The 27,830-nt window shown below is 33.0% G+C and overlaps 1 protein-coding gene across 6 annotated transcripts in view; it reads right to left on the bottom strand.

Annotated features, from left to right (window-relative positions):
- PHKB (phosphorylase kinase regulatory subunit beta) overlaps window positions 1-27,830 on the bottom strand; it is a 254,816-nt gene that overhangs the window by 104,025 nt on the left and 122,961 nt on the right. For all 6 annotated transcript variants that reach the window (XM_031954432.1, XM_031954430.1, XM_031954428.1 and 3 more), the window contains 5 exons: window positions 13,168-13,263; window positions 10,847-11,044; window positions 9,772-9,829; window positions 7,991-8,068; window positions 6,105-6,263 (listed from right to left, as the gene is read on the bottom strand). In XM_031954432.1, coding sequence (XP_031810292.1) covers window positions 6,105-6,263; window positions 7,991-8,068; window positions 9,772-9,829; window positions 10,847-11,044; window positions 13,168-13,263 — 589 coding nt within the window. The remainder of the gene's footprint in view (window positions 1-6,104; window positions 6,264-7,990; window positions 8,069-9,771; window positions 9,830-10,846; window positions 11,045-13,167; window positions 13,264-27,830) is intronic.

The raw sequence follows: 27,830 nt of genomic DNA, 5'->3' as shown, positions 1-27,830 counted from the left end.
CCATACACTGCCTCATCCACCAACAAGCACTGTGTAGTAAATCACTGAAGTGGGATTCTGTTATGAAAATTGTGGTATCTTGTGTTAACTTCATTAGAGCTAATGCACTAAGATCACAGACTATTTCAGGAATTTCTGTCTGAGCTAAATGTTGAGTATGAAGACGTTCTATATCACACAGAAGTCCATTGGCTGAGTCAAGGGAGAGTTTTGAAACGTTTCTATGACTTTCTTCCACAGATTACAACTTTTTTGCTTTCAAAAAACAAAGAAGTATCAGAGGTCAATGATGCAGAATGGAAATGACACCTTGCCTTTCTGATAGATGTAACAGAGCTATTCGACAATTTCAATATGCAACTTCAAGGAAAGGGGAAGCTCATCTGTGATATGCAATCACATGTCAAAGCATCTGAAATAAAATTAGGCCTCCTCATCAAACAAGTGAAGGAGGAAAACTTTTGCCATCTCCCCACAACTCAAAATCTGTTAGCAGAAAAACCACTGATTGCATTCTCAAACAAAACATGTGTGGATTCACTGGAAAAATTGCAAAAGGAGTTCCAATTTAGATTTAAAGAGCTTCATCTCCATGAACAGGACATATAGCTTTTCTGGAATCCATTTTCTATTGACATTAAAAATGTGGATACAATTTACCAAATGGAACTGGCTGGACTGCAGAATTGTGACTCTCTGAAAGATGCATTCAAGTCAAGCAGCCTTTATAATTTCTATGCATCTCTCCCCTCTGAGACATATCCTCATCTCAGGAACCATGCACTTAAAATGGCAACCATCTTTGGCAGCAATTATGTCTGTGAACAGACTTTTTCTAGAATGAAACATTTGAAATCTCCAACCAGATCAAGACTAACAGATGCACACTTGCATCACTTGTTACGACTAGCAATGATAAACATGGAAGCAGACATTGACCATCTCATTAGCCAAAAGCAGGCCTATAGTTCCCATTGAAATACTGGTAAGTTTGTTGATTTAACTTTACTTCATTTTAAATATTGTATTTGTTCCCGTTTTGTTTCTTCACTTCAAAATAAGATATATGCAACATGCATAGGAATTTGTTCATAGTTTTTATTTTTACTATAGTCTGGCCCTCCAACAGTCTGAGGGACAGTGAACTGGCCCCCTATTTAAAAAGTTTGAGGACCCCTGCTCTGGAGGAATGAACTTTGAACCTGAGATATAGGAAGTTGCAGAAAGTGACATGACCTATGGGAGGCAGCCAGCATTAGTGATCATTGGTCAAGATGGTTACATTCTGTTAGTCTATCCAATGAGAGAGCTCAAATCTTTTGCCTTTAAACCCTGGACAAGCTGGAAGCAGGTCAAGTTCCAGGAGCACAGGAAGGGAGTTGGGATGGCTCTCAGGTGTGTGTGTGTCTGGGCCTCTCCCTGCAGGGATTAAATAAATGCTTTCTCTTTGTATCTGAAGATGTCTCTGATTAGTTAATTGGTAAGGGGGTGTTGCACCCAACCCATCCCACACAGTTTATGGGGACTTGTCTGGGATCTGGCTTCCCAGAGAGATGGCTGGTGGGCCCCTGATTCAAGGTAGATGCCAGGTTGGGTTCTCCATCTGATCTTGAGATCAGACTCTCAGCCTCCCTCTCTGTGAAGAGCGGGCCTAGGGAGAAGAGATACTCAGGTACAAACAGATGACACACAAAGATGAAGCCTAGGTGAGATAAAGCCAGGTAATTTATGCATGCATAATCGTAGAGGCACTGTCTGTTAATGTGCTCTTGAACTATCCTTGTGGGTCCTGGGATCATCAAGCCTTGGGTGATTCAGATTAAGGGGTAAGGGCTTGATTAAGGGGTTCTGTTAACAGCACAGGATAGGGATGCTCTGTGGTTGGCTATGAAGATAAGCAACTTGTTCTGACCTTGGTCTGCCAAGTGACCCTAAAGGGATTCAGCTGTGCATTTTCTGGAGACCAGGGGGTGAGGTTGGATGCTCTGAGAAAGCAGGCCAACTCAGATCTTCGGAGCAAAAAGAAAAAAAAAAAGGTGCACTTGAGTATTTTTGTATGTGGGTAAGTGGGTAAGAGATGGTCTTTTACATGTGATTTTTGTCTGTGTGTGTCTTTGTGCAGAATGTCTTTGTCATGTTTGCTCTGGGAGCTAGAATTTGTTAGGGGAAAAAAAAAAAGAAAAAGAGACTTTCCTTTAGGCTCTAACTCTGGCCAAAGTTGGAATTTTAGGAAAGTCCATCAGGAATAATAGTTAGGGGATTTGGCTATTGGTCATTTCAAAATTCCAAGGCAATTCAACTAAACTGGGAAGGATCTTCAAGAGAGAATGAAGATGGTGGTTTCTTTCTTTTCCCTCCCATGTGTCCTGACTGTAGCAGGGCCACGCAGGACCAGGGGAAAAGAAACTGCTATTTAGTGAAATTCATATTTTAAATATTGTAATGTTCTCTTTTCTAAAGTATAATGTGCTCTGGGAGCAGGTTTCTTGGGGGCCTTCTGGAGGGATCCTTAGTTTCAGTTCAGTATAATAATCACCTCAAATATAGCCAGGAGTTAAAGTCTAGATCCTTTATTGTCTCCTTCAAAACAGCCCGGTTACTTTTCTTAGAGGCCTATTTCTCTCCTTGGTTCCAAGAGCTCTTGTTGCTAGTCCTTTAGCTCTTCCAGCTTCAGCTTCTAGCTCCCTCCGAATCCAAAGACTTCAGCCAGCACAAAGGTGGAAGTTGAAATGAATCTGTCTTGCCTCCAAGAGTGGGCCACTCCTCTAGTGGGCTCCTCATCTAGTGGGCTTGTCCTTTAATGGGTTTGTCCTTCTGACTTGTGAATCTCCTGGACTGAATCTTGACTTATGAATCTCCCGGAGTGCCTATCAATTCCAGTGACTTAGCACCTTGTTTCAAGTTCTGACCCATAACAAAATATGATGGCAAAAGCAGTTTTACATTATTGGGAATTTAAAGCTGTATTTGATTGGATTTTAAGTTAAAATATAGGTTATGAAAACAAAATACCAGTAGTATACCTTAGTGGAGATCATGGTTGTATCTCCCTACTTAGATGGTATGTTGCTTACTAGAAATATTGAGTAATTTGTAAACGATGAGTTATGCCTTAAAAATTTGTCAGCTCTGTTGGGTATGTATAAGTTTTATGAAATTTGGTTCAAAGTTATTTGCGAATCTTGAAGTTTAAAGTTAAAAAGAAATTGATTTAAAGACAAGGGACAAGAAAGATTGATTTGTAAAAGCAATTAATAGTTTAAATGAAGCATCAGAGAAGGTTTGATTAGATAGGTGTTGGGAGGAGAGAGAGAGAGATGGGACAGGAAGAGATGGTATGAGAGAAGGAAGAAGAGAGAGGAAAATAGTTTTCCAGAAATCGGGAACAAAAAGGCACAAACCCCTAGTGAATCTGCCATTTGCCATGGGAAAGGAGATACCCCATGAGATTGGGGCCTGTCTTTAGCTGGCATATTGGATCCTGAGGGAAATGGCACCCTAAAAAGGATAGCTGTGATAAGTTGGGGTCGGAAAGCATTGGGAAGGAGGTCTTGTACCCAACACGTCCCATACACTTCCAATAAGTCTGATATTACATGATAATGATGGAAGATATGTGGTGGTGGTGAGAATGATAGTCAAGATTGGCTCTTTAAAATTACAGAACACTTTACGTTACCTCTATAACCCTATAAGATAGAAGCTAGATTATCAGAGTATGGAGGTAAGTCTGGATTCTCAGATACCACATCAAGGGGATGAGAGCTGAGACTAATTTTACGAGACTGAAGACTGTAAGTATAGAAATTGTCACTTTTGTCCGACTTCATCTAGTTAAATTTGGCAATGCTTATTGCTAGAAAATAGACCAGTAAGTGATTTTTATTTTTTTATTTTTTTTTTTTTGATATAGTAAGATATAGTGACAAGAGCTTTTGGAAATAGAATTCTGGGTACTAGCTGAAGCAAATCATTTCCCATCTTTATGACTCAGTGTTCTCATTTGAATAACAAAGGTATCAGACATTGAAGGAAACTGAGTCTGGTTATTCAAGGATGGACTCTATTCAGTTTTCAAAAAGTATCACTCAATTTCATCCAGAAAATGGAATGATGAAAAATCATTACTTAGCTAAATGGTAAGTTATCTATTTTTCTCTTCTTAAACTGAGTGTAATGCAAGAAAGTGAGAACCAAGATATTTAGAATTTAAATTCTAAACCGTGATTTGCAGGTCTCAGCACTGGACTCCTATGTCAAAGTCCTAATACTGTTATTTATATTTAAATAAATGATTGTAAAATGGCCAGAGATGTGAAATGCTACTCACTTTTATCTTGTTGACATGATTAAATATTGTAAAACCAAACTTCAACCAATTTCAAACACTAAATTAGTAGACTCTCAAGTCTTTGAGAGTCAAGTCTCAAGGATTTAATGTTTTAGTATCATTGAGATGACAGTTACAATCTAATTACATTTTTCAGGTTGGCATTTTTTTCAAATACATCATTTCATATACAAAAATATTTTTTGGATTTGCTACTGCACTAAATAAAAAGAAGAAATGTTATCAATAACTTTAAGTCTTTTGTGTTTAGTCTGTCCTCTTCCTGGAAGAATAAGCAGTGGACAAATTTTCCAACTATCCTTTAATTAGCATTATGCAAATAAAAACTACAGCCAAGAAAGGGCAGAATGTAAAACATTAACTCAATTTGCTTTGCATTAGTGGGTTTGTGTCAGGCCTTCCTTAAATATTATTTTCCACACATTTATGCAACATTGAAACTGAAAACCTGGGCTTTGAAATATATTTCCCTAATCGAATGTAAAGAAAGAACGGAAGACTTACTCTTAAGAGTACAAACAAATCTAGCACATAACCTAATACTGGAGAGAACAGAGATAACAATGATATTTCACAGGGTAAGCAGTTGTACAAGTTGTACAATTCAGTTATAATACTTCCAATTAGCTTTTTCTCATCATCTGCCATCTTCTACAAAGGCATTTCATCTACAAAAATGATTGTCCTTTTAATAAAAGCACTAAAAACTATCATGTTTTTTAACAAATTGTAAGAAGGAAATCTAACAAATGGCTTTTCTCTGTCACCATACTATCTTTCATTTGCATATGCCCCAAGAATTCTGATCAGTTTCTTAGATTCTTAAGAAACTGTAATGATTTTTCATAGAATTCCAAGTGATAGATCCATTTGTCTTTTAGCTATCATAAGGATTGCTACAGTGAATATATCAAAATAGTTAACTATCCATCATTCAATTCCTTTTGGTAGGTGGTTAACTAGAAGCATAAATGACAAAATGGATAAGTTAAATCAAAAATTCATGACTTACTAGGAAACTCTTAAAAGATGCTATCTGGTCTTTACAATGCTAAAGGTCTTTTCAAAATTGCTGAACTTAAGCTGCAAAACCAAAAGGAGCAAAGTAACATATAAGATATCATGAAGAGGGAAAAAAAAAGATTTGGCACAGTTTAGATAAAAAAAATAAGGAGTCAAGTGAGGAGACTGAAGCTGCCAACCTGGGAGACTAGGAGGATACTGGTACCTTCAACAACAACAAAAGGGAAATTCAGAAAAGTAGAGCATTTTGGGGAAATGATAATGAGTTGTTTTGAACATAATTAGTTTGAGATGCCAAGGAAACATCTTATTTGAAATGTCAAATGTATGATTGGAGCTTAGAAGATTAGGGCTATAGAGATAGATCTGGGAATTATATGCATAGAGATAACTGACCCCATGGGAATTATTGAGATTACTGGTAATAGAGAGAGAAAAGAGGAAAAAAAAGCTAAAGACAGACAGTACTTTGGGTGATAAGGGATGGAGAGAACACACATATTTAAGGAGTGTTACCTGGATGAAGATCCAGCAAAAGAGGCTGAGAAGGAATAGTCAGGAAGAAAACCAAAAGAGATTAGTGTCATGAAAACTCAAATAGGAAAGAGTATTTTAGTAGAAGAAAGTTATAAACAGTAGAAAAGAAAAATGTTGATAATGAATATATCAGATGCAAATTTTGGACAATAAAAAGAACTAGTATTTATTTTTCTTTGCCTCTTCTACTTACCTAGAAGTTTTGCAATGACATAAAGAGCTTGTCCCCACAGGAAAAATTTTCCATCACGCCCACAGTTACTAGGAAATCTCTTCTGACTACCAGGATTTTTCTTCTCAGATTCCACAAAGTCAGCTGGCACATAATAATACTTTGGTACAACAGGATATCCTGCAGAGTTTAAAAATAAATAGTCAAATAAAATTAGTTTCCTTCTATGATATTCAATCTTTATAAAATGAAAATGGTTTTAGAGGAGAGTTAAAGGTAGTACATGTGCTAGTCAAACTCGACAAATTGAATGATTGTCTACAATCTCCTTTCACTCTAAAAATGTATTACAAAATACAGAGAAAATATTATCTGAGTCCTCAAAAAACAGTTTCTCACCAAGCAATATGATAATCACTTTTAACATTTTAAAAAAATTTTAACAACTATACACAGAATAACAAGTATGAATACTTAGAGGAAAGGGAAATACTATTTTAAATAGGATTAATCCAGGGAATTTTCATAAGTGAGATCCTTTCCCATATTAAGTGAAGAATTATCTATCTAAATCATTTGTCAAAAAAGGAATTCTCATTTAAATGTTAAGCCTATTACTTCCCATTCAGTACCATAGAAGGAAAAAAAAATCAACTTCCCTTAAGCTAAATAGACAAACTTTAAAAAGTCTTTTTTCCTAAAGTATCTTTACTTAAAAGCATAAAAATCATTATTTTAAGTGAGGGACCTCTAACTATTACATGAGGGAAAAATCACCAGAGTTGTAGGGGACTATAAAGGTGTTACAAGTTTATATCAAGAATTCAATTATTCTGAGATTGCATATGCTTCAAGATCTCCCTAAAATCTCATCACTTCATTTTTACGTTAAAGCTAATGTCATCAACAAGTACGTCTCAGATCTTTTACTAATATATATATTTATAATGGATGGGGAAAGTTAATAAATAAGGACATTTGGGGGCCCAATGTGTAGTAAGTGAAACCAATGAACTTTCCCATAATCTCTAAATCTGATTCAAAAAATTCCTAATATCTTTAATTTATACAATACAATAAATAAAATCAGTGTATTGGATAAATGATCATCTTGAACATAATTGAACATATCACTTTATTAATATTCACATTACTACTTTTTAAGTATTCCTGTTAACAAAGCTAATACACACAAGTACAAGTGATTCCCAAGAAATCAAAACAATTTGAACAATATCTAGTTGCAGTTTAAGCAGGTAAAAGGGAGATATACAAGAAGAGCAACACCATTGCTTTCCTAAAAAAATTTTGTTTTTGAACAAAAAATGAAATCACATAGAGTAAAAATTCACTAGGAGGTTTTTGGTAACAGAAAAAATAAAGATGAAACATCAAAGAGTAAAGAATGCAATTTTATTTATTTTATTTTTTGCAAAATAATATTTTGTCACAGTATGAGCTCTAAATGCTTAGAAGAAAGATGGCATTATGACAGTAAGCATACAGTTTGCCCAAGGACAGTCCTTGGGCACACTAATTTAGATATGGTAAGTTTTGGTCAAATTTTACATTAAACTCACAACTTACATGGTGAAGACATTAGTGAATATACAACAAGCCAACAAAATATAAAGATTACCAAACTTTGAGGATTGACTATAATTCTACAGCTGAGACTAGACCTAGCTGCTATGATTTAACTTCATTCTTCTCAAAGAAAATGAAATGGTTTAAGAACTGAAATATCATAAAGAATTCATGAGTATTGCAGTTTTTTTTTTATTTCAAATTGCTTTATTAGCCAGGTTTGAGGTATCATATACTTTCTCACATTATTAATATATTTTAAAATCATTTGGATGAAATTTGGATAAAAATGAGATCTCAAGTAGGAATTATAGCTGTACCTTCTGTTGTCTGATGTAGGACTGGAGTGAGAAGATCCTGGTATTCCTTTACTTGTGAAGGATTTCCTCTAAAAACTCCTGAAGGATAGAATCACAAAATTTCTACATTTAAATAAATATCAGACCAACTTGATACAATTAGTGACTGAGTTATTATTAATTGCCCCAATGAGTAAAAATCAATGTAAAATCAAATTGCAAGCTAAAAATTGAAACTATAAATCCTGAAAGAGTAAAACAAAGAAATTTATTTCAGAAGACCATCTGGACTTTAAAGATTTAAAAAAGTAAATTTTCATAGTTTGAAACTTTATTACATTTATACTGTGGATATAAATATTATATACATTTTGAATAATACAGAATATGTTGGTATGGACACTACCTCCATTGATCAAATCACAACCTGTCCCTGAATTACTAGATAGTTATCATGCATCAGTGAGACTTGGGTTAGAGGGAGTATATTTTTAATAGCCAAGTTATTGATCAGCCTATCCAAACTTAATTGGAGTGATCTAAAGAAAATATAAATCTAGTTTAATGGGAACTGGGACTTTACATGCTGGTGGAACTTGACATAGTTTTTGCTTTACTGGTACAGTTATTTAAAAGCCAAGCTCACTCTCCATATCATGATAAAGCCCTGGAGAAGGAAGGCAGTATGGTACACTGAAAAATATACTGGTTTTACAGTCAAGGGATCTGAATTCAAATTCCAACAGGCTTACTGCCTATGTATTAAGATTTGTGCCTTTTTTCCCCACTGCTTGGGTATATTTATTATGTGGTTAAAATTAAAACATATTAAAAGGGATTATTCTCTAGTTCTTAGTAAAGAATTGTAATTTATGTGCTATTTGAGTACCCAGATATTTTTTCTTGGTATTTTATAATGTATATTTTAGATTGAAGCAAGATTATTAACGATCAAATAGCTTAATCACCTGTGCTTCATGTTTCTTCATCCATAAAATAAACAGGCTGTACCAGATGACCTCTATAATTTCTTCCAGCACAAAAGCTAGGAGAGCATAAATTTTTTAGCAAAGATTAACTATAGTATACAATTATAATTAGTATGATTTCCATTGTCAAGGAAGCCTTTAAATTTCTTAAAAATTCCATATAAATAATAACATCATAATTATCATATAGCTTTTAGCCTCAACAAGTACAAAAAAAAAAAAAAAGTCTTCACCACTACCAATAGTTCCACAGAGTAGAGATGTAGTGAACTACAGATGTGGAATGCGGTCTGTGTTGTCAGATCTGGTTAATATATCTATTGGTTTTGCTTAACTGTACTTTGCTTACATTACAAGGTAGATTTCTACTGGGTAGAGGTCATTGGCAAGTGACAGAAATATTTAAAGATAATCACTAGAGACAATTTTTAAAGTATCAACAATCAAACATTGTGCTATATGAGTTGAAAAAATACATGTTTCTCTAAACTTTACAAGCACAAGGCATTATAGGTATGTAATACTGTATATATTGGGGTATATGGTAATTTTGGTTGATTGGATTTTTCTCCCTTCTTTCATTTTTAATTTTTAAGTCATGATTCATTGGATAGAGGAACTAAAGGGAAATCTTTGGAAGTAAAGGTGATATAAAAATAAAATCTATTAATAATAGTAAGATTTAAAAATATTATGCTTTTGAACACAAATGACTTGTAGTTAGCACAATTTTGTAAAGGCTAAAAGTCAAATTTCATTATACTTTTCTTGCACATCAATTATATATGCTATAGATTTAAAATAACTACTTACCATCAATCATCATGTAAAGGAAAAAAATGGGAAATTCACATTCAATGCCATCAAAGAGCTAAAAAAAAAAAAAGAGTAATTTGCTGTTTCAGTTACTGCAATGTTCCAATACAGTTGTATATTGTAAAATATTATTTGTGATGCACATAAATAAATATTCACTTATAAATTCATTCTGAAATTGAACTAATTTCAGCAGACACTTAATTATATTTTTAATTAGTCAGATTTCTTATAAGTTCAAAAATCAAAATAAGGATCTTTACAATGGCACTAGGAATATTTGAAACTGAAATACTGAAAATGTGTTTAAAAGGTAAATGAAAAATTGAATAAATAAATATTAAAAGTGAAAAACACACACTAAAATTTCTTTTAATATAGTCTAGATGTAGCCAGCTGTGAAATTAAATAAAATGATAAATAGCTTGTCTACTTTTTCTGCAGAACTCAATGCATGCTGATTTTTTTCCCCAAAGTGGTCATTTTAATGCTAAACAAAACAGGAAGATAAAATGTTGCTTGAACATTTTCTCAATGTACCATCTGCACTGATGAGCAGAAAAAAAAAAGCTGACCCTATCTTGTACTCAATCACTTACTAGGCTACTAAAGCAAACTCCTGACCATCCCTCACTTAAGTCTTCATACTATTTCTTTTTTCAGGAGATTCAAATTTCTGAAACAAAGTCAATAGGAAAAATATGAATTAGGTAGCACAGAATTTTAAAAGTCTGAATCCTATTAGTTAAGGAATAGGAATGATGTACATATGTATGTATTTTACCTCAAGGAAAGAATACAAAACTAAATATATTCAAGGAATTGTACTTAAAAGGGAGATGTAAAATTAGCTATAAAGGGGTGGTATAGCAGTAATTTTAGCAACATCTCTTAATCTCTTAAGATATTAAAGGATTACTCCAAACTAGTATTTATCATAAGACAAATTTCTCTGAGGGAAATAGCATCCTTGAAAAGAAAATAAAGAGGAAAAAAGGACAATTTTCCTAAAGGAATAAGAAGTCAAGTAAGGGCATGTAGAGTATATTATTTGCACTGCATATTAGAGTACCTTAATTTCAGCTGGCTTATAATAGCGTCGGTTTGGATCTTCTAGTGAAGTTCTGTATCCATCCCTCAAGAAACGCTTGAATCCATACTTTCCTTTTAATTTTCTAACAATTTTGTCAAGTGTTTGACTGAACAGAGCATCATCATCGAGGGCAAAAGCAGGATAACTAATGCAGGGGAGAAGTGCAGCATCGGTATTCTAAGGAAACAGGAAAAAAAAAAAACCTAAAGCAAGTATATTCTTAGAGTGATGCTACAGAATATCATTCCACACAAATATAAGAATTATAATAAAGAGAGAAAAACAGAGGTTCCATGAACAACTATGGCTAGAATGAGAACTATTAACCAAACAAGAGCTAAAAATTATTACAAGCCATCATTACATGATTACAGTTACATAAAGTTAAAAAGCTGTTATATGAAAATAATCTATGTTACTAGAAGGAAGAGAAGCTGTTGCTTTTATGTGTAGAAAATCTCAATAAGTGTCTCTAATAATCATCTTATATCTAAGACATAAATAGTTAAAATATGCCAGGGATTAGATAAAAAAAATTCTGCAATAGAGAAAAAATGATATAAAGCAATTATCAAATGAATAAATGCAAATTCTTAAAAGCCATGAGGGAATGCACCAAATAAAAGTGAAATTTAAATTGAAAACAACTCTGAAATTTCACCTTACTCTAATCAGATAGTCAAAGATAACAAATTATGAAAAAAATAAATGTGGAAAGGATTGCAAGAGAACAGAATAACTAATGTACTGTAAGTGAAGCTATAAAAAGGCCCAGCAGTTCTGGAAAACAAGCTGTAGGTATGTCAAAAGAAATTTATGCTTTGATGACAAAAAGAACTCAGAATGAACTCAAATTAGTCAACATAATCAGTTATTATTAGCTGACATGAGTGTGTCTGAGAAGGGGGCAAAGGTTAAGCAATGAGTCAAAAAATATGAATGATTAATTAAACAATGAGGGTAAAATTATTTTCCTTTGTCACAAAGAAATACAAGTTCTGGCACACAAAGATGTCCCAAAAATCTTAGTAGAATTTAAGGCTTTCATAGTTTAAATATTTTAATCTTTAATATCTTGAATTTGTAATAAGACCTCAAGATACTCTGTATAATATATCCACATGATTTAAATGTATCTATATGTATATATATGTACATACATAGGCATGTTAACAATGGATAAAAACTGTGATTTTAATGCCTAAAGTCTCTGTGATTTTGTTTATGGGGATATTCCTTCAACTGATAGAGATCACAATCACTCTAGTCTTTGTATTTGGACTGAGACTAACATCTCAGCTACTAACATCTAACTATCTAACATCTAACTACTATATCTGAAAAGCATGGATAGGCAGTTATGAGTTTCAATGAACTGAGCTAGGTTGGGCCTCAAACAAGATACGTATACTCAGTTTCAGACACATATTTGAAACTTTTTCATCTTGGTAGCCCAGAGAGATCATGCATTCTGCATGCACAGTCTTCAAGAATGGATGACACCTTCATAGGACAATGAAGCATTAAGATATGACTTTGATGGGGGTAAAAAAAGAAAGTGGAAAAATTCTAATTTCACACTTATGTTACATAAAATCCAGAAGAGACAACTAAATCTGAAGTTGTCGATCTCTGTTAATGTCATAAAAATCTATATATTAAACACAATGTCAATTCATTTTAATTAAGAAAAAAACAAAAGAGGGATAAAAAAAACTTTTTATTGCAGAGTAAAATTATAATGAGGCAGGTAGGCAGCACAGTGAATATTAGGCCTGGAGTCAAGAAGGCTAAATTTCTAGAGTTCATATCTGACTGCAGACACTAGCTGTATTACTCTAGGCAAGTCATTAAACTCTATTTGCCTCAGTTCCTCAACTGGAAAATGAACTGGAAAAAAAAAAATCGAAAACCACGCCAGTATCTCTGCCAAGAAAACCCCAAATGGGGTCACAAAAAATCAGACACAACTAAAAAAAACTCAACAACAACAACAACAAATTTATAATAACAGTTTTGCCTCAATTGGCTCAATTGAAGTCTAGCTCTTCTAAAGTTAAATGTTGAATTAATTGTGCATTAATTAACCTATCAAGATGTAAAAGGGTGTGGTGAAAGTAAAAACTGGTTTTCTGGTTAAGAGAATTAACCTCCTGTCTATACTTTCTAGAATGATATTTAAGTGAAAGAGTAAAGATTATTCTGGGCAAAGCTGACAATTTTAAGAAATGGATGATAAAACTGAAAAATACAAGTAAAAATCTTTAATATGTTCTTAAAATATTCAGTAAATTACTCACATGAGATCTGGATTCTCTCGGAAGCAGTGAACACAAAGTCTGTCTGTTTCGATTATGGGCATCAAGATCCACAAATATAACAGACCAAGAACATCCCTAAAGGAGAACATGAATCTCTTACTCTCAAACAGTTTGGAAAAGTTTTAGAATTTTAATAGTCATTACTATCTTTTAAAAAAACCTGTTATTGATCATTTGCTTTATATTGCCTTTATTTCCTAATATATTACATTCCCTTTCTTTACCCAGAGGGTCATCCATTAAAAACAAAGAATAAAAAGCAAAAATTAAAACAAATTCAGCAAACAAACCAATACATTAATCAATTTCAGAATATATGCAATGACATCTTTCTAAAACAAATCTGAATTGCAGTTTAAAATATGTTTAAAAAATGAAGTATATAAACTACTTGATGAGTGATATTAGCAGATTGAAAAATATCTGCGGGAGTTAGTAAATAGTTGTCTTAATATGAACCAATTAAAAAAGGCTAATGCAAAATTAGATTTCATTAAGAAAGGAAAGGAAAATAAAGAGGAATATCTTTACATATCTATTGCAAAAATATCTATTGCAGCTCTTTTTGAACAAAGAACTAGAAACTGAGGAGGTATTCTTCAATTATGGAATGGTTGAATAAATCATGGGTAATATTTTTAAATTTTTAAATAATTGTTTTTTATTTCAAAATACATGCAAAGATAGCTTTCAGCACTCATCCCTACAAAACCTTGCATTCCAATTTTTTCCCTCCCATCCCCCCACAACCCTTAGATAGCAAGTAATCCATTACAGGTTAAACATGTACAATTCTTCCAAACATATTTCCACATTTATCATTCATAGCTAATATTTATAATAGAAAACTGTGCCATAAAAATGATGGAGATAATTTTAGAGAAATCTGAGATGATTTGTATAAACAGATACAGAGTAAAGTGACCAAAACCAAGTGAACAATTTACACAATAATAACATTATTATTATAAAGATGAGCAACTTTGAAAGACTTAGGAATTATAACCAACACAAGGACCAAACACAATTTCAGAGGACTCATGATAAAAATATTGCCCACTTCAGTATATATATTGAGTATATAAATATTTTTTCCCTGGTTATATATATTTATGATGGGGTTTGTGTATTTCTTGCCTCAATGGGAGGGGAAGAAAACTGGGGAGAGAATGTGTATCACTGTAATAATAAAATTAAGTTAAAAAAAAAAAAACACAATAGAAACTAGAATTGTATCCCGAATAGACCACATCCAAAATAATTCATTTAAAGGGTAAAAGGAAAATATTTGTAAAAGTCTTATTATTATGCTTGATTTAGAGTAGGTAATTAATAAGTTCTTATTCCTTTCTCTTTCCTTCTTTTTTTTTCTCCCTTCCTTTCTCCAAGCCTCATTTGGGGAATATTGATACCTAGAGAATTTTCAGAAAAAAGCAACTAGGATGTTCAAAGCAATCAAGCTCATGTGAAAAAGGATTGGGTAAAAGGAATTAGGGGCATGTGGCCTATAGGCAAGAAGTGATTTTAGTGGAAGAGTTATATTCAAGATTGTAGAGACTGTAATGAGAAAAGATTGAAATTGTTCTGCTTGAACCCAGTGAGAAAAACTAAGAGCTCTGACTGGAAATTGGAAAGAGACAAATATGGGAAGCAGTTCTTGGCTATATAACAGCTATCAAAAAAAAATGGAATGAATTGGCCTCATGGGAAATTCTTCATAAGAGGTCTTCAAAAAAAGGCTGGATGGCCAGTTATCAGACATACTATAGTGAAGATTCTTGTTCAGGTATAGACTAGACTTAAAAATGAACTCTGAGATCACTTCCAGGTTTAAGATTCTCTAATTCAGTGGTCCTCAAACTATGGCTGCGGGCCAGATGCGGCAGCTGAGGACGATTATCCCCCCTCACCCTGGGCTATGAAGTTTCTTTATTTAAAGGCACACAAAACAAAGTTTTTGTTTTTACTATAGTCTGGCCCTCCAACAGTCTGAGGGACAATGAACTGGTCCTCTATTTAAAAAGTTTGAGGACCCCTGCTAATTCTTGATCTTGACAAGGCAATAAATTTAATCAAAGGAGTTTTAAATAGAAAATAAAGAGAGAGAAAATTGATTCAATATATCCATCAATTAGATACTATAGAGAATAATTACAACGTAAGAAGAATAGTAAGAACCCAGAAATTCAAAGAAGAAAGTATACCCAATGCCAGGCTGGGTTCCAGAGATATAAAATAAAAGTAAAAATTCATGGTGACCCCATAGGACTTACTATTACTGGCAGTAAATACCAAGTGGATGGATAAGTAAATATCTAATATTTATATTAATATTTCATATAAATAATACAAAAATTGAATGAGGGAGGGAAAAGGCAAAGAAATTGATGGGATAATAAAAGGTAGTATATGAGCTAAATATCAAAAGAAGATAAGAACTCCAAAGCAGAAGGGCAGAGAGAAAGATTCCAGGCATGAGAGAAAGCTTTTACAAAGGCATGAGAGTGAGAGAGAAGTACTTTGTTTGAGGAGTGGTATATATGACAATTTTGTGAGAACAAAGTGGGCACTAGGGAAAAGTTATGTCAATTCAATTTAGAAAGATAAGTTAAGAGTTAGATTATAAAGGATTTTAAATGCTAGGACAGTTTTTATTGAATCCTAGAGGCAAAAGGGAGCCACTGAAGCTAATCAAATGGGATGACATGGTCAGACATGAATGATCCTAGCATAAGGTAGAAGAATAACATTGTGTATTAAGAAGATATGATCCTATTAAGAAATCTAGAAACCAGGAAGAAGAAATATGGTGAAGAGTACTTACATAAAGATCAATGGAGGTGGAAACAGAAGGAATTTTGTCCTTGAAGTACACTACAAACCACCTAGACAGAAGATAAGTGAGCAATCTTGGCACAGATGCAAGACCCATTACTTCAATTACCTACACGTCTGTTAGAACATTCTTTCTGGCCAAGGCAGGGTAACTAACAATTTCCTGCTATGTCTGCTACTTTAATTATTCAAATGGAGGAACCAAATAGAAGAAATTCTATTCTGGATCAAATTCTCAATAAGAAGGAGGAGTTAGTTGTCAAGATGGAAATGACAGAAAAATTGGAAGAAAATGACCACTCCATCTCATAACTTAAGGATAGAAAAGCGAAGAGAAGTTGTCTATAATTTGACATACACTCTAAATTTAGGGAGTACAAGTTTCTTTCTTCTTTGAATTCTTAAAATGTCATTTAAAATTGTCTTTTCAACTTTTGTTAACATAACAAACCAAAAAATATGATTATTTTCTTACAAAGAACAGAAAAAGCACATGAAAACATGAACTTCTATTATTTAGTTTTCTGTGTAATATTTTTAATACATTAATATTAATATTGTCTGCTTGTATGAATTTTCTTGTTTATTTCTGTGTATTTTTTTTAAAAATTTTGTTTTTGTTTTTAAAGCCATTTTGGTGATTTTTAAAGCAATCCCATAATTTTCCCTAGAATTACCCTCCTTCTTCCACTCTAAAAGCAATTTCATACAACAAAGAATATATTTAAAACAAAATAAAAAAAAGTGGGGAAAGAAAAAAACTGATCAACATATCAAAAAAGTGTGAAAACATTTATACTATACTACACTTGTGGACACCTTATCTTTGTAAACATAGAGTAAGAGTTACTTTTCAAAAAAAATTAATAGATTCCCTCCCGTCCCCTTTTTAATTATATTCTTTCATATCTTAGATTTCCAAATTTTGTTTGTTCCATTATCTATCACAGTTATTTATTTTATCTTTTATATCTTCTGCTTTTATCCCTTGTTTGGTTAAAAAAATGTATCTTCTATGCATAGATGTGAAAGATCTTTGATATCATTTTGCTTGCTATCTCAGTAGATAGGAGAGGGCTTGGAGAAAAGAAGAGAACTTGGTACTCAAAATATTAAAAACTGAAAGAAATAAAAAATATATTTTTTAAAAAAAGAAAGGTTTTTTTTTTTTTTAATTCACCATACCATATCAAACAAGTTGCTCTCTATCATTAACTTGAAAACACTGATAAAAAGGGAACCCACCATTTTGAAAAGAATGTCATTTTATTTTTGGATAGCAACAGTTGTGAGGAAGCTTTTCCTAACATTGTCAAAAGCTTTTTTTTTTTTTTTTTTTTTTTTTTTTGAATACATGGATCTTTTTTCATTTGGGAATTTACAATGACATCTCTAGATAACAGAGAATGGAGAGTTTAATGACTTGGAGCTATCAAAAATAGAGTTCTTTCCTACATATTTGCTTTTCATTTTATTTAACAGTCACCTCCAAGAATTGTAATTTTCCTATCTGATATATTCACCAATCTTGCAGGTATGAAGTGGGACAAGAGAGATATTTTTGTTTGCAATTCTCCTATTATTAGTGATTTGGAACATATGGTTAAAACGAGATTGTTGATTATAATATTTCTTTTAATTGAGAACTACCTCTTCATATCATTTAACCTCTCATTTACTAGCTAATGCCATTTTTAATCTAATTATATTAATTTTCTACTATCTATATATCAGATCTTTAACAAGGAAATTTTACACAAAGATTTTCCCTTGGGTAACTGCTTTCTTTCTAATGTATAGCTACATTGATTTTGCTACTCCAAAAAATTTCCAAATTTTGTATTCAGTGTTCCATTTTATCTCTTGTGATCCTTCCTGTTTCTGATTTGGTCATTATCAAAAATATTTCTTTCCTTTCTCTTCCAATTTTTGATATGTCCTTTCATTTTAAAGTCATTTATCCATTTGCAAGAAATTGTGGTATATGGTATATAATCTTGGTCTAAGCCTAATTTCTTCTTTCCCAGTTTTTCTAGAAATTTTTAATTGAATAGAGTTTTTACTAGGGTTGATAGCACTGGGTTTATCAAATATTATGGTATTTTGATTATTTCTGTGTCTCATTTTTTTCACACACCACATCCAAACAATTGCCAAGTTTTACCAGCTTTGTTTTTTGTAAAATCTCCTGTGTACACCCTTATTCATTCCTTCGACACTGCCATTACCCTGCACTAAGCCCTCATCACTTCATTCTTTGATGCAATAGCTTTCTGATTAGTTTCCCTGCCTCAAGTCTCCCTCCACTTCAGTTCATCCTCCACTAAGCTATTAAGTGACTCAAACACATCTGATCCCACCTATTTATTCATACAATGAACTCTAGTGCCTCCTTATAAGCACCAGGATCAAATATAAAATCCTCTGACATTCAAAGTCCTTCATAACATGGATCCATATTACCATTCCAATCTTTTCTCACCTTTGTTCCTACGGCATACTCTATAAAACAGTAACACTGGCCTTCTTGCTGCTCTGGAACAAAACATTCCATTTTTCAATTTCATTTTCACTGAATGTCCTCTCTGCCTGGAATTCTCTCCAACTTCATTTTTGTTTCTTGCTGTCTTTGACTTCCTTCATGTCCCAATTAAACCATTACTTTTTACAAGAAGTTTTTCCAAATTCTCAGTAATTGCTAGTGTCTTCTCTTTGTTGATTATTTCCTATTTACAATGTGTATATCTTGTTTGTACATAGCTGTTTGCATGTTGTCTTCTCATTTGACTGGGAGCTCCTTGACAATGGAGATTGTTCTTTACCTTTCTGAATCCTGTGCTTAACACAGTACTAGGCACATAGTGAGAAAGTACTAAACACTTGTCAACTGATTATGTATCTAAAATTTGTTATCAACTTTTCTATTTTTTTTTAATGTAAAAAATTATTATTCTTTGAGATCAGACTTTTTTTTCACTACTTTACTTAATATTCTTGATCCTTTTTTCTCCATATTAATTTTGTTATTTTTTTCCCTAAGTAATTCTTTCTGAGTTTTTCATGGTATGGCTCTTTACCTTGTTGTGCCACAGTTCCCTTTGATGTCCTGACCTAGTTTCCCCATTGTCCTATCTGCCTCAGGTTATAACCATTCCCTCTTAATGTTTGATAGGATAAAAGTCTTATATCTTAGACTTCAAGTTATACTTATTCCCTCTATATGTTTAATGGGATAAAGGTTTTTATCCATTTTAGATATCATTAGAATATCAGGAACCTCTCTAATATCTCCCATTATGTCATCCTAGGTGCCTCCCCCCATTAGGTTATCCCCATCTGGGTACTTCTCCCATTATGTCACTGTTCTTTTTATCCTATAAAAAAGCTTGCTGTCTGATACTTAGTGCTGGATTCTTTGAGATGATAGTCTTGACAACTCTGAGATACCACTACACACCTGTCAGATTGTCTAAGATGACAGGAAAAAATAATGATGAATGTTGGTGGGGATGTGGGAAAACTTGGACCCTGATGCATTGTTGGTGAAGTTGTGAACAAATCCAACCATTCTGGAGAGCAATTTGGAACTATGCACAAAAAATTATCAAACTATGCATACCTTTTGACTCAGCAGTGCTACTACTTGGCTTATACCCCAAGGAGATAATAAAGAACGGAAAGGGACCTGTGTATGTGCCAAAATGTTTGTGGCAGCTCTGTTTGTAGTGGCTAGAAACTGGAAAATGAATGGATGCCCATCAATTGGAGAATGGTTGGGTAAATTGTGATAATTCTGTCCAATGATGGACATAAGCAGCTACACCCAAAGAAAGAATATTGAGAAATGAATGTAAAGTGTTTGCATTTTTGTTTTTTTTCCCCCGGGTTATTTCTACCTTCTGAATCCAATTCGTCCTGTTCAACAAGAGAACTGTTCGGTTCTGCACACATATATTGTACCTAGGATATACTGTGACATGTTTCACATGTATAGGATGCTTGCCATCTAGGGGAGGGGGTGGAGGGAGGGAGGGAAAAAGTTGGAACAGAAGTGAGTGCAAGGAATAATGTTGTAGAAAACTACCCAGGTATGGGTTCTGTCAATAAAAAGTTATTAAAAATAAATAAATAAATAAAAAAGAGAGATAATAGTCTTGTCCAGCCCTGGGACCACATTGGATCCATTTGGTCCCAGTATATCTCTTCATTTAATAAACTATTAAATTGGTCTCTAATCTCTGTCTTGCTCAGTTTCTCTGGCATTACAATCTATTTATCAGTTTTGGTAGGATTGCTCTCTTTATTATGTTGGTAATATCAAACCATAAGCAATTAATTTCTTTATTTATTTAAACCTTCCTATATTTCTGAAAGTGCTTTATAATTTTTTTTTCATATAGTTCCAATGTGTTTCCAGTTATATTTTTAAAAATTCAGCAGTTATTCTGAATGGACCTTCTTTTTTTATTTCTTTCTATTGATATTATTGTAAAATACAAGAAAACTGATAGTTTTGTTGGTTTATTTCATAATCTTGCATTTCAAAAAAGTTCTAAATTGTTTCAATTAATATTAGTTGCATCTCTAGGGTTCTTTTAAGTAAACCATCATATTTTCCAAAAGCTCTAATTTTGCTTCCTCTTTGCAAATGTTTACTCTCTCAAAGACTTTTTCTTATCTTACTGCTATAGTTGGCATTTCTAGAAACATATCAAATAATAGTGAAGAAATATTTATTTATTCCTATACTTATTAATGATTCTGATGTAATATTATAATGCCGGAAAAACTGAGCAAGACAGAGATTAGAGAACAATTTAATAATTTATTTAATGGAGAGATTTACTGGAACCAAATGGATCCATGGTTTGGTCCCAGGGCTGAATGAGACTATCGTCTCAAAGAATCCAGTCCTGAATGTCGAACACAAGATTCTTTTATAGGGTTACAAAACTGATGACATAATGAGGAGGTACCTGGATGGGGATGACATAATGGAGGTAGACACCTAGGATGACATAATGGAGGGAGGTACTGGAGAGCTGTTGATATGCTAATGATGTCAAAAATGGATAAAGACCTTTATCCCATTAAACATTAAGAGGGAATAAGTATAGCCTAAAGTCTAAAATATAAGACCTTTATCCTATCAAACATTAAGAGGGAATGGTTATAACCTGAGGCAGAGTAACTAAATAGGACAATTAAGAGAACTGTGGCACAACAATGTATATCAGATTTTGTCCAAAAACAAAAAAAAAACTTTTTCCTGTAACAGCACAATTTTAAGATTTTTGTCTTTGTAATTATTGTGTTCTGTTATCTCTACAGTTTTTCTAATATTTTATCACACCCAAATTCCTGGTATAAATCATTCTGGTTAAAATGTCTTTTTTTCTCCAATTTTGTGGTAGCATTTTTGCTAATATTTTATTAAATTTTTTTGCCTTTATATTCATTAGACATATTACATATAATTTTCTTTCTCTACTATAGCTCTCCCCAGTTAAATTACTAGGATCATATTTATCTAAGAGAAGGAATTTGATAGGATCATTTCTTTCTCTGCTTTTGCACATAAATTATGTAATATTGGAACTAATCATTTTATTAATGTTTGATAACATTCATCTGTAAAGTCAACTGCTTCTAAGGAGACAAGAGTTGTTATGAGGATAAAAGAAGAAAGGAATTTTGCTTGTTTATTTTTTGACAAGGAGAAAGCTCTGTGGACTGCAAAAGGATGGGATGAAAGAATGGAATGACTATGCACAGAAACTTAAAATCAACAGGAATTTAGCAAGAGATCATCTTGCTTCCCTTAATAAATTCAAGTCACCTATATGAATTAAGGTACTGTGAGAATTGGCAAATGCGAATATTGAATCACTGTCAGTAATCTCTGAAAATTTATTAAGAGAGAAGTTCAGAACAAATGAAGGTGAAGTGAACTATAAAAGATACCTCACAATGTTGTGCCAAAGTTCCCTTTTGATGTCCAGACCTAGTTTCCCTAATTGTCCTATTTAGTTATTCTGCCTCAGGTTATAACCTTTCCCTCTTAATGTCTGATGAGATAAAGGTCTACCTCAGTTGCTCTGCCCCAAAACCCCAGGCTATAATCATTCCCTCTTAAATGGTTGATGAGATAAAGGTTTTATATCTTTAGGTTATAGACATTCCTTCTTAATGCTTGACAGAGGGATAAAACAGTCAACAAATATAGCAACCTAGTCTTTGACAAACCCAAAGATCCCAGCTTTTGGGATAAGAACTTACTGTTTGATAAAAATTGCTGGGAAAATTGGAAACTAATATGGCAGAAACTAGGCATTGATCCATACTTAACGCCATACACCAAGATAAGGTCAAAATGGGTTCATGACCTAGGCATAAAGAATGAAATTATTAATAAATTAGAGGAACACAGGATAGTTTACCTCTCAGACCTGTGGAAGGGGAAGGTCTTTATGACCAAAGCAGAACTAGAGATCATTACTGATCACAAAATAGAAAATTTTGATTATACCAAACTGAAAAGTTTTTGTACAAACAAAACTAATGCAGACAAGATTAGAAGGGAAGCAACAAACTGGGAAAATATTTTTACAGTCAAAAGGTTCTGATAAAGGCCTCATTTCCAAAATATATAGAGAATTAACTCTAATTTATAAAAAATCAAGCCATTCTCCAATTGAAAAATGGTCAAAGGATATGAACAGACAATTCTCAGATGAAGAAATTGAAACTATTTCTAGTCATATGAAAAGATGCTCCAAGTCATTATTAATCAGAGAAATGCAAATTAAGACAACTCTAAGATACCACTACACACCTGTCAGATTGGCTAAGATGACAGGAAAAAATAATGATGATTGTTGGAGGGGATGTGGGAAAACTGGGACATTGATGCATTGTTGGTGGAGTTGTGAACGAATCCAACCATTTTGGAGAGTAGTTTGGAACTATGCTCAAAAAGTTATCAAACTGTGCATACCCTTTGATCCAGCAGTGTTACTACTGGGATTATATCCCAAAGAGATTATAAAGAAGGGAAAGGGACCTGTATGTGCACGAATGTTTGTGGCAGCCCTTTTTGTAGTGGCTAGAAACTGGAAACTGAATGGATGTCCATCAGTTGGAGAATGGCTGAATAAATTGTGGTATATGAAAATTATGGAATATTACTGTTCTGTAAGAAATGACCAACAGGATGATTTCAGAAAGGCCTGGAGAGACTTACACGAACTGATGCTGAGTGAAATGAGCAGGACCAGGAGATCATTATATACTTCAACAACAATACTATATGATGACCAGTTCTGATGGACCTGGCCATCCTCAGCAACGAGATCAACCAAATCATTTCTAATGGAGCAGTAATGAACTGAACTAGCTATACCCAGAAAAAGAACTCTGGGAGATGACTAAAAACCATTACATTGAATTCCCAATCCCTATATTTTTGCACACCTGCATTTTTTATTTCCTTCACAAGCTAATTGTACAATATTTCAGAGTCTGATCCTTTTTGTACAGCAAAATAACGTTTTGGTCATGTATACTTACTGTGTATCTAATTTATATTTTAATATATTTAACATCTACTGGTCATCCTGTCATCTGGGGAGGGGATGGGGGGGTAAGAGGTGAAAAATTGGAACAAGAGGTTTGGCAATTGTTAATGCTGTAAAGTTACCCATGTATATATCCTGTAAATAAAAGGCTATTAAAAAAAAAAAATGCTTGACAGGATAAAGGTTTATCCATTTGAGATGTCATTAGAATATCAGTAACCTCCCTCCATTGTGTCATCCTAGGTGCTTCCTCCCATTAGGTTATCCCCATCCAGGTACCTCCCCCATTATGTCATCCTATAAAAAAGCTTGGCTTCTGATACTTAGGGCTGGATTCTTTGAGATGATAGTCTCTTCCAGCTCTGGAACCAAACATGGATCCATTGGTCCCAGTATATCTCTCCATTTAATAAACTATTGAATTGGTCTCTAATCTCTGTCTTGCTCAGTTTCTCTGGCATTACAACAAGATGGAGACAGTGTTCTAAAGAGTGAGTGGGAATCAGCTATGCCCCAGGGCCAAGTTTCTTTCTCCAGAAATCACATGGTTTACTAGGAGTGGGACCTTTTCTTTGAGACACTAAGGTAGGGCCACTCTGGCATTGAAACTTCCATATAAGGTAATTGAGTAATCCTAAGGATGTGGTTGGGTTAGAAGTTTTTCCTCATTTATGACTTAAAATGTGAGGTCATTTGTCCTGACTAATCAGGGCAAAGATCTAGCCTATAAGGAGTGTTACCCTAGACCCATATATAATCCTTACCTGTTAACTGGGTCTGGCCTCTCCTCATCTAATTGTTTGTTGGGAGGGATAAGCCCTTTTTCTCAAGATCATAATAAAATTCCTTTCTGCTTTTACCTTAGAACCCTCCTTGATTTATTTGAGTCACTGGTCTTTGTCCCACACAAAGGGTAAATACTAAATTGATTTTTTTAAAGAATAAAATCACTAACAATAGGTCAGGGAAATTGACTTTGATACTTTGCACAATTCTATGAGGTATTATATACCAATTTAAAAAACATCTAGAAAAGGAAGTGGAGAGGACAGAATCTACAAGGAGAAATTATGGCAGAATAAACTTGTTTTCTTTTTTGAGAACCTCACTAGAATATATCAAGCAAATACTACAGTTTTTCTAAATTTTAGTAGTGCACTTAAATTTTTTTTCATATTATGGAGGAAAATAAGCTTGATGATAACATATTTAGAAGTCAATTAACAAGTAATTATTAATGACTATTATATAAGAATTTAGGTCTGATTTAATTCCCAGTCCCCCAAGAACTATCATTAATGACTCTTATAAAAACTTGGAAGAAAGTCTTTAGTTAGAATGATGAGATAAAGGTCTACCTCAGTTGCTCTGCCCCAAAACCCCAGGCTATAATCATTCCCTCTTAAATGGTTGATGAGATAAAGGTTTTATATCTTTAGGTTATATTCACTCATTAGTGAATATATATTCACTCATTAGTGAATAACTAACATGCAAATTGATAGTCATGGAAAACAAAATGATCAAAGAAGCTTGAACAATGGACTGAATCTAATTAGATACAAATGTAAATTCTCATGTTAGTTTAAAACCTTATAGGGGGATAAGATTTCTAGAAAGCATTTTGAATGAAAAATATCTTGGGGTTCTGTGAACTATTAAGTTCAAAATGAATAAATGATGTGAGATGGCCAGTGCCAAAATTTATTTTGCTTTCCTATTCATGTTTGTATCAATGATTTTGTTTTTCTTTTGTCTTCAGTTGGGGATGAGGGAAAAGGAGATTCAGAGTCAGAAAAAGTGGATTTTTGATGATCGAAAAAAATATATATACTTTTTTCAATTATACACACACACACACACACACACACACACACAGAGTGTATAAAGAACTGGATAATCTTTATTATATTCTATCCTGCTAAGACCAAATTTGAGTATTATATTGGCTCTGAATAGTATAAAAATAAACTAGAAAACATGCAGAGGAAAACAGCTAGGATGGCAAAGACATTTTAGGGCATATAAAAATATTTTTAAAGTGTTTTACATTTTGCAAAGTATTTTTTATATTTTATCTCTTTAAATTTTATTTTAAAAACCTGTGAGGAAGATGTTTTATTTATTTATATTCCAATCTTACAGATGAAGAAACTGAAAGTGTAAGGGATTTTTATTTTTGCTGTTTAGTTGTTTTTCAGGAGTGTCTGGCTCTTTTGTACCCCTTTTGGAGTTTTCTCAGCAAAGATATTGAAGTGGTTTGACATTTCCTTCTCCAGCTCATTTTACAGATGAGAAAAATGAGACATAGATTTAATATTTGAGGCCAAATTTGAACTCAGGAAGAAAAGTCTTTCTTTCTCCAGGCCAGGGACTATTTACTGCACTACCTAATTACTTTCCAGAAACTGAAAGGATAGTGATTAACCCAAAAGAATTAAGTGTCAAAAGTAGAATCTGAACACCTCCTTTTTCCTGATTCTAAATCTCTGTGATCTTGCCTCATACCATATGAGGGACAGAAGGAAATGTTGATGTTTATCTACACAAAGATAAGACTTAGGAGGGAAGAAACAGTTCTTCAAATACCAGAAGCTTATCAGGTGGAAAAAAGGATTAAACTCTGTATGAATCATGAGGGCCAGAACTTTTTTTTCCCCAAAGGTTAGAAAATGAGAAGCAGATTTAGCTTCAAAATAAGGAAAACTTTTCAAACAATTGAAACAACCTATACAGGGAATATGCTGCCTCCAGAGAGAATGGATTCCTCTCTGGAATGGTCTTTGTGCAAAAGCTGTATAACTACTTAGATATATTACTGAGGGGAATCTCATAAGCTAGAGGCTAGATTAAATGGCCTCTGAAGTATTTACCCAATTTAAGATGAAGTCAGAATTCTCTGATTACAAGATGACAAATTAAAAATATTTATCACTTCATAAAAAGTAAAAAATGAATTTCAGTTTACAAAATTTTAGTTGATATATTCATAATGACAAAAGGAACATTTTACAGAATTTAACATAAAATGTGATTGAAAAACTACAATTATGTTTTTGCCTATCTATAAAAAAAAATATCTGATTAAAAATAAGGAAAAAATTTACAATTTTGATGTTAGCCAAATCTCCCAATTTTTAAAGAGAAAGACTTAAAACTTGTGAAGAAAATAATTATCTTAAATAATTACAATCAAAACTAGTATAGATTCAATTATAAAATATTTCTTCAAAGAAATTAAGAACTCAGAGAACTAGAGAGTTATTCAGTGCTCCTAAGTCTGTGCCTATATATTAAAAGTGTTAATACCTTTAATTTTTTTAAAGTTAGTTTTACAGAAAAGAAAAAAATTGTTTTGATAAAATGAAGTGGGACTTGTGTATGAAGAAAAAGAAGAGAATACAGAGGAAAAGTCATTTAGGAAAAACTTTCCACTAATTATGACTGATAAGTATTGAATATCCAAGATTTATAAAGAACTAACATAAATCTACAAAAGCAAAACCCATTTCCTAATGGATGACTGATCAAATGACAAACAAATGCTTCTCAAAATTAGAAATACATGCTAATAATAATCACTTGAAACAATACACTAAATCACTAAAAATAAGGGAAATGTAAATTAAGACAACTCTGAGGCTTCATCTCTTACAGAGAATTATGCTAACAAAATAACCAAAGTTATTATATCCTTTAAATAACTGCAATATAAACAGTTAATACAACTGCAATATAAACATGAAAAAGTATAATCATCTAGATAAATCAATGTCTTTGATCAGAAATCATAGCTAAAACTCTTTTCTACTATCTGCAAAAGTATATATATTATAAATATACTAAATAAAATGAAAATACAGTGGCCACATGAATTTCAAGAAAGATATTGGGAGAGGGAGGAAGGTATTTGGTATTTCATGCCACCTGAATATTGGCTTTTGAATCTCACACTAATTCTGTACTTTTTAGAGCATTCACCCTGGAAACTAAAATACCCTGAAACTGAAAACAAGTTTCAGTACTTGATATGGTGGAGGTTAAACAAATGTTCAAAAGATTATAGAACTGGAGAAGATAGAGACCTTAGAGGTCATTTGGTCCAAATACCTAGTTTTACAGATAAAGCAACTGAGGCCCAGAGAAAGTAAAGAACTCACAGAAATAACAAGTGATAGGGTTTTGGTCTGGAGCTCAAGTTCAAATCTGACTCCAAATCTGATGATCTTT

The sequence above is a fragment of the Sarcophilus harrisii genome, chromosome 2, assembly GCF_902635505.1.
Source record: "Sarcophilus harrisii chromosome 2, mSarHar1.11, whole genome shotgun sequence".
Classification (NCBI taxonomy): domain Eukaryota; kingdom Metazoa; phylum Chordata; class Mammalia; order Dasyuromorphia; family Dasyuridae; genus Sarcophilus; species Sarcophilus harrisii.
Note: the sequence above shows the minus strand (reverse complement) of the source record. Positions and strands in the feature narration are given on the sequence as shown.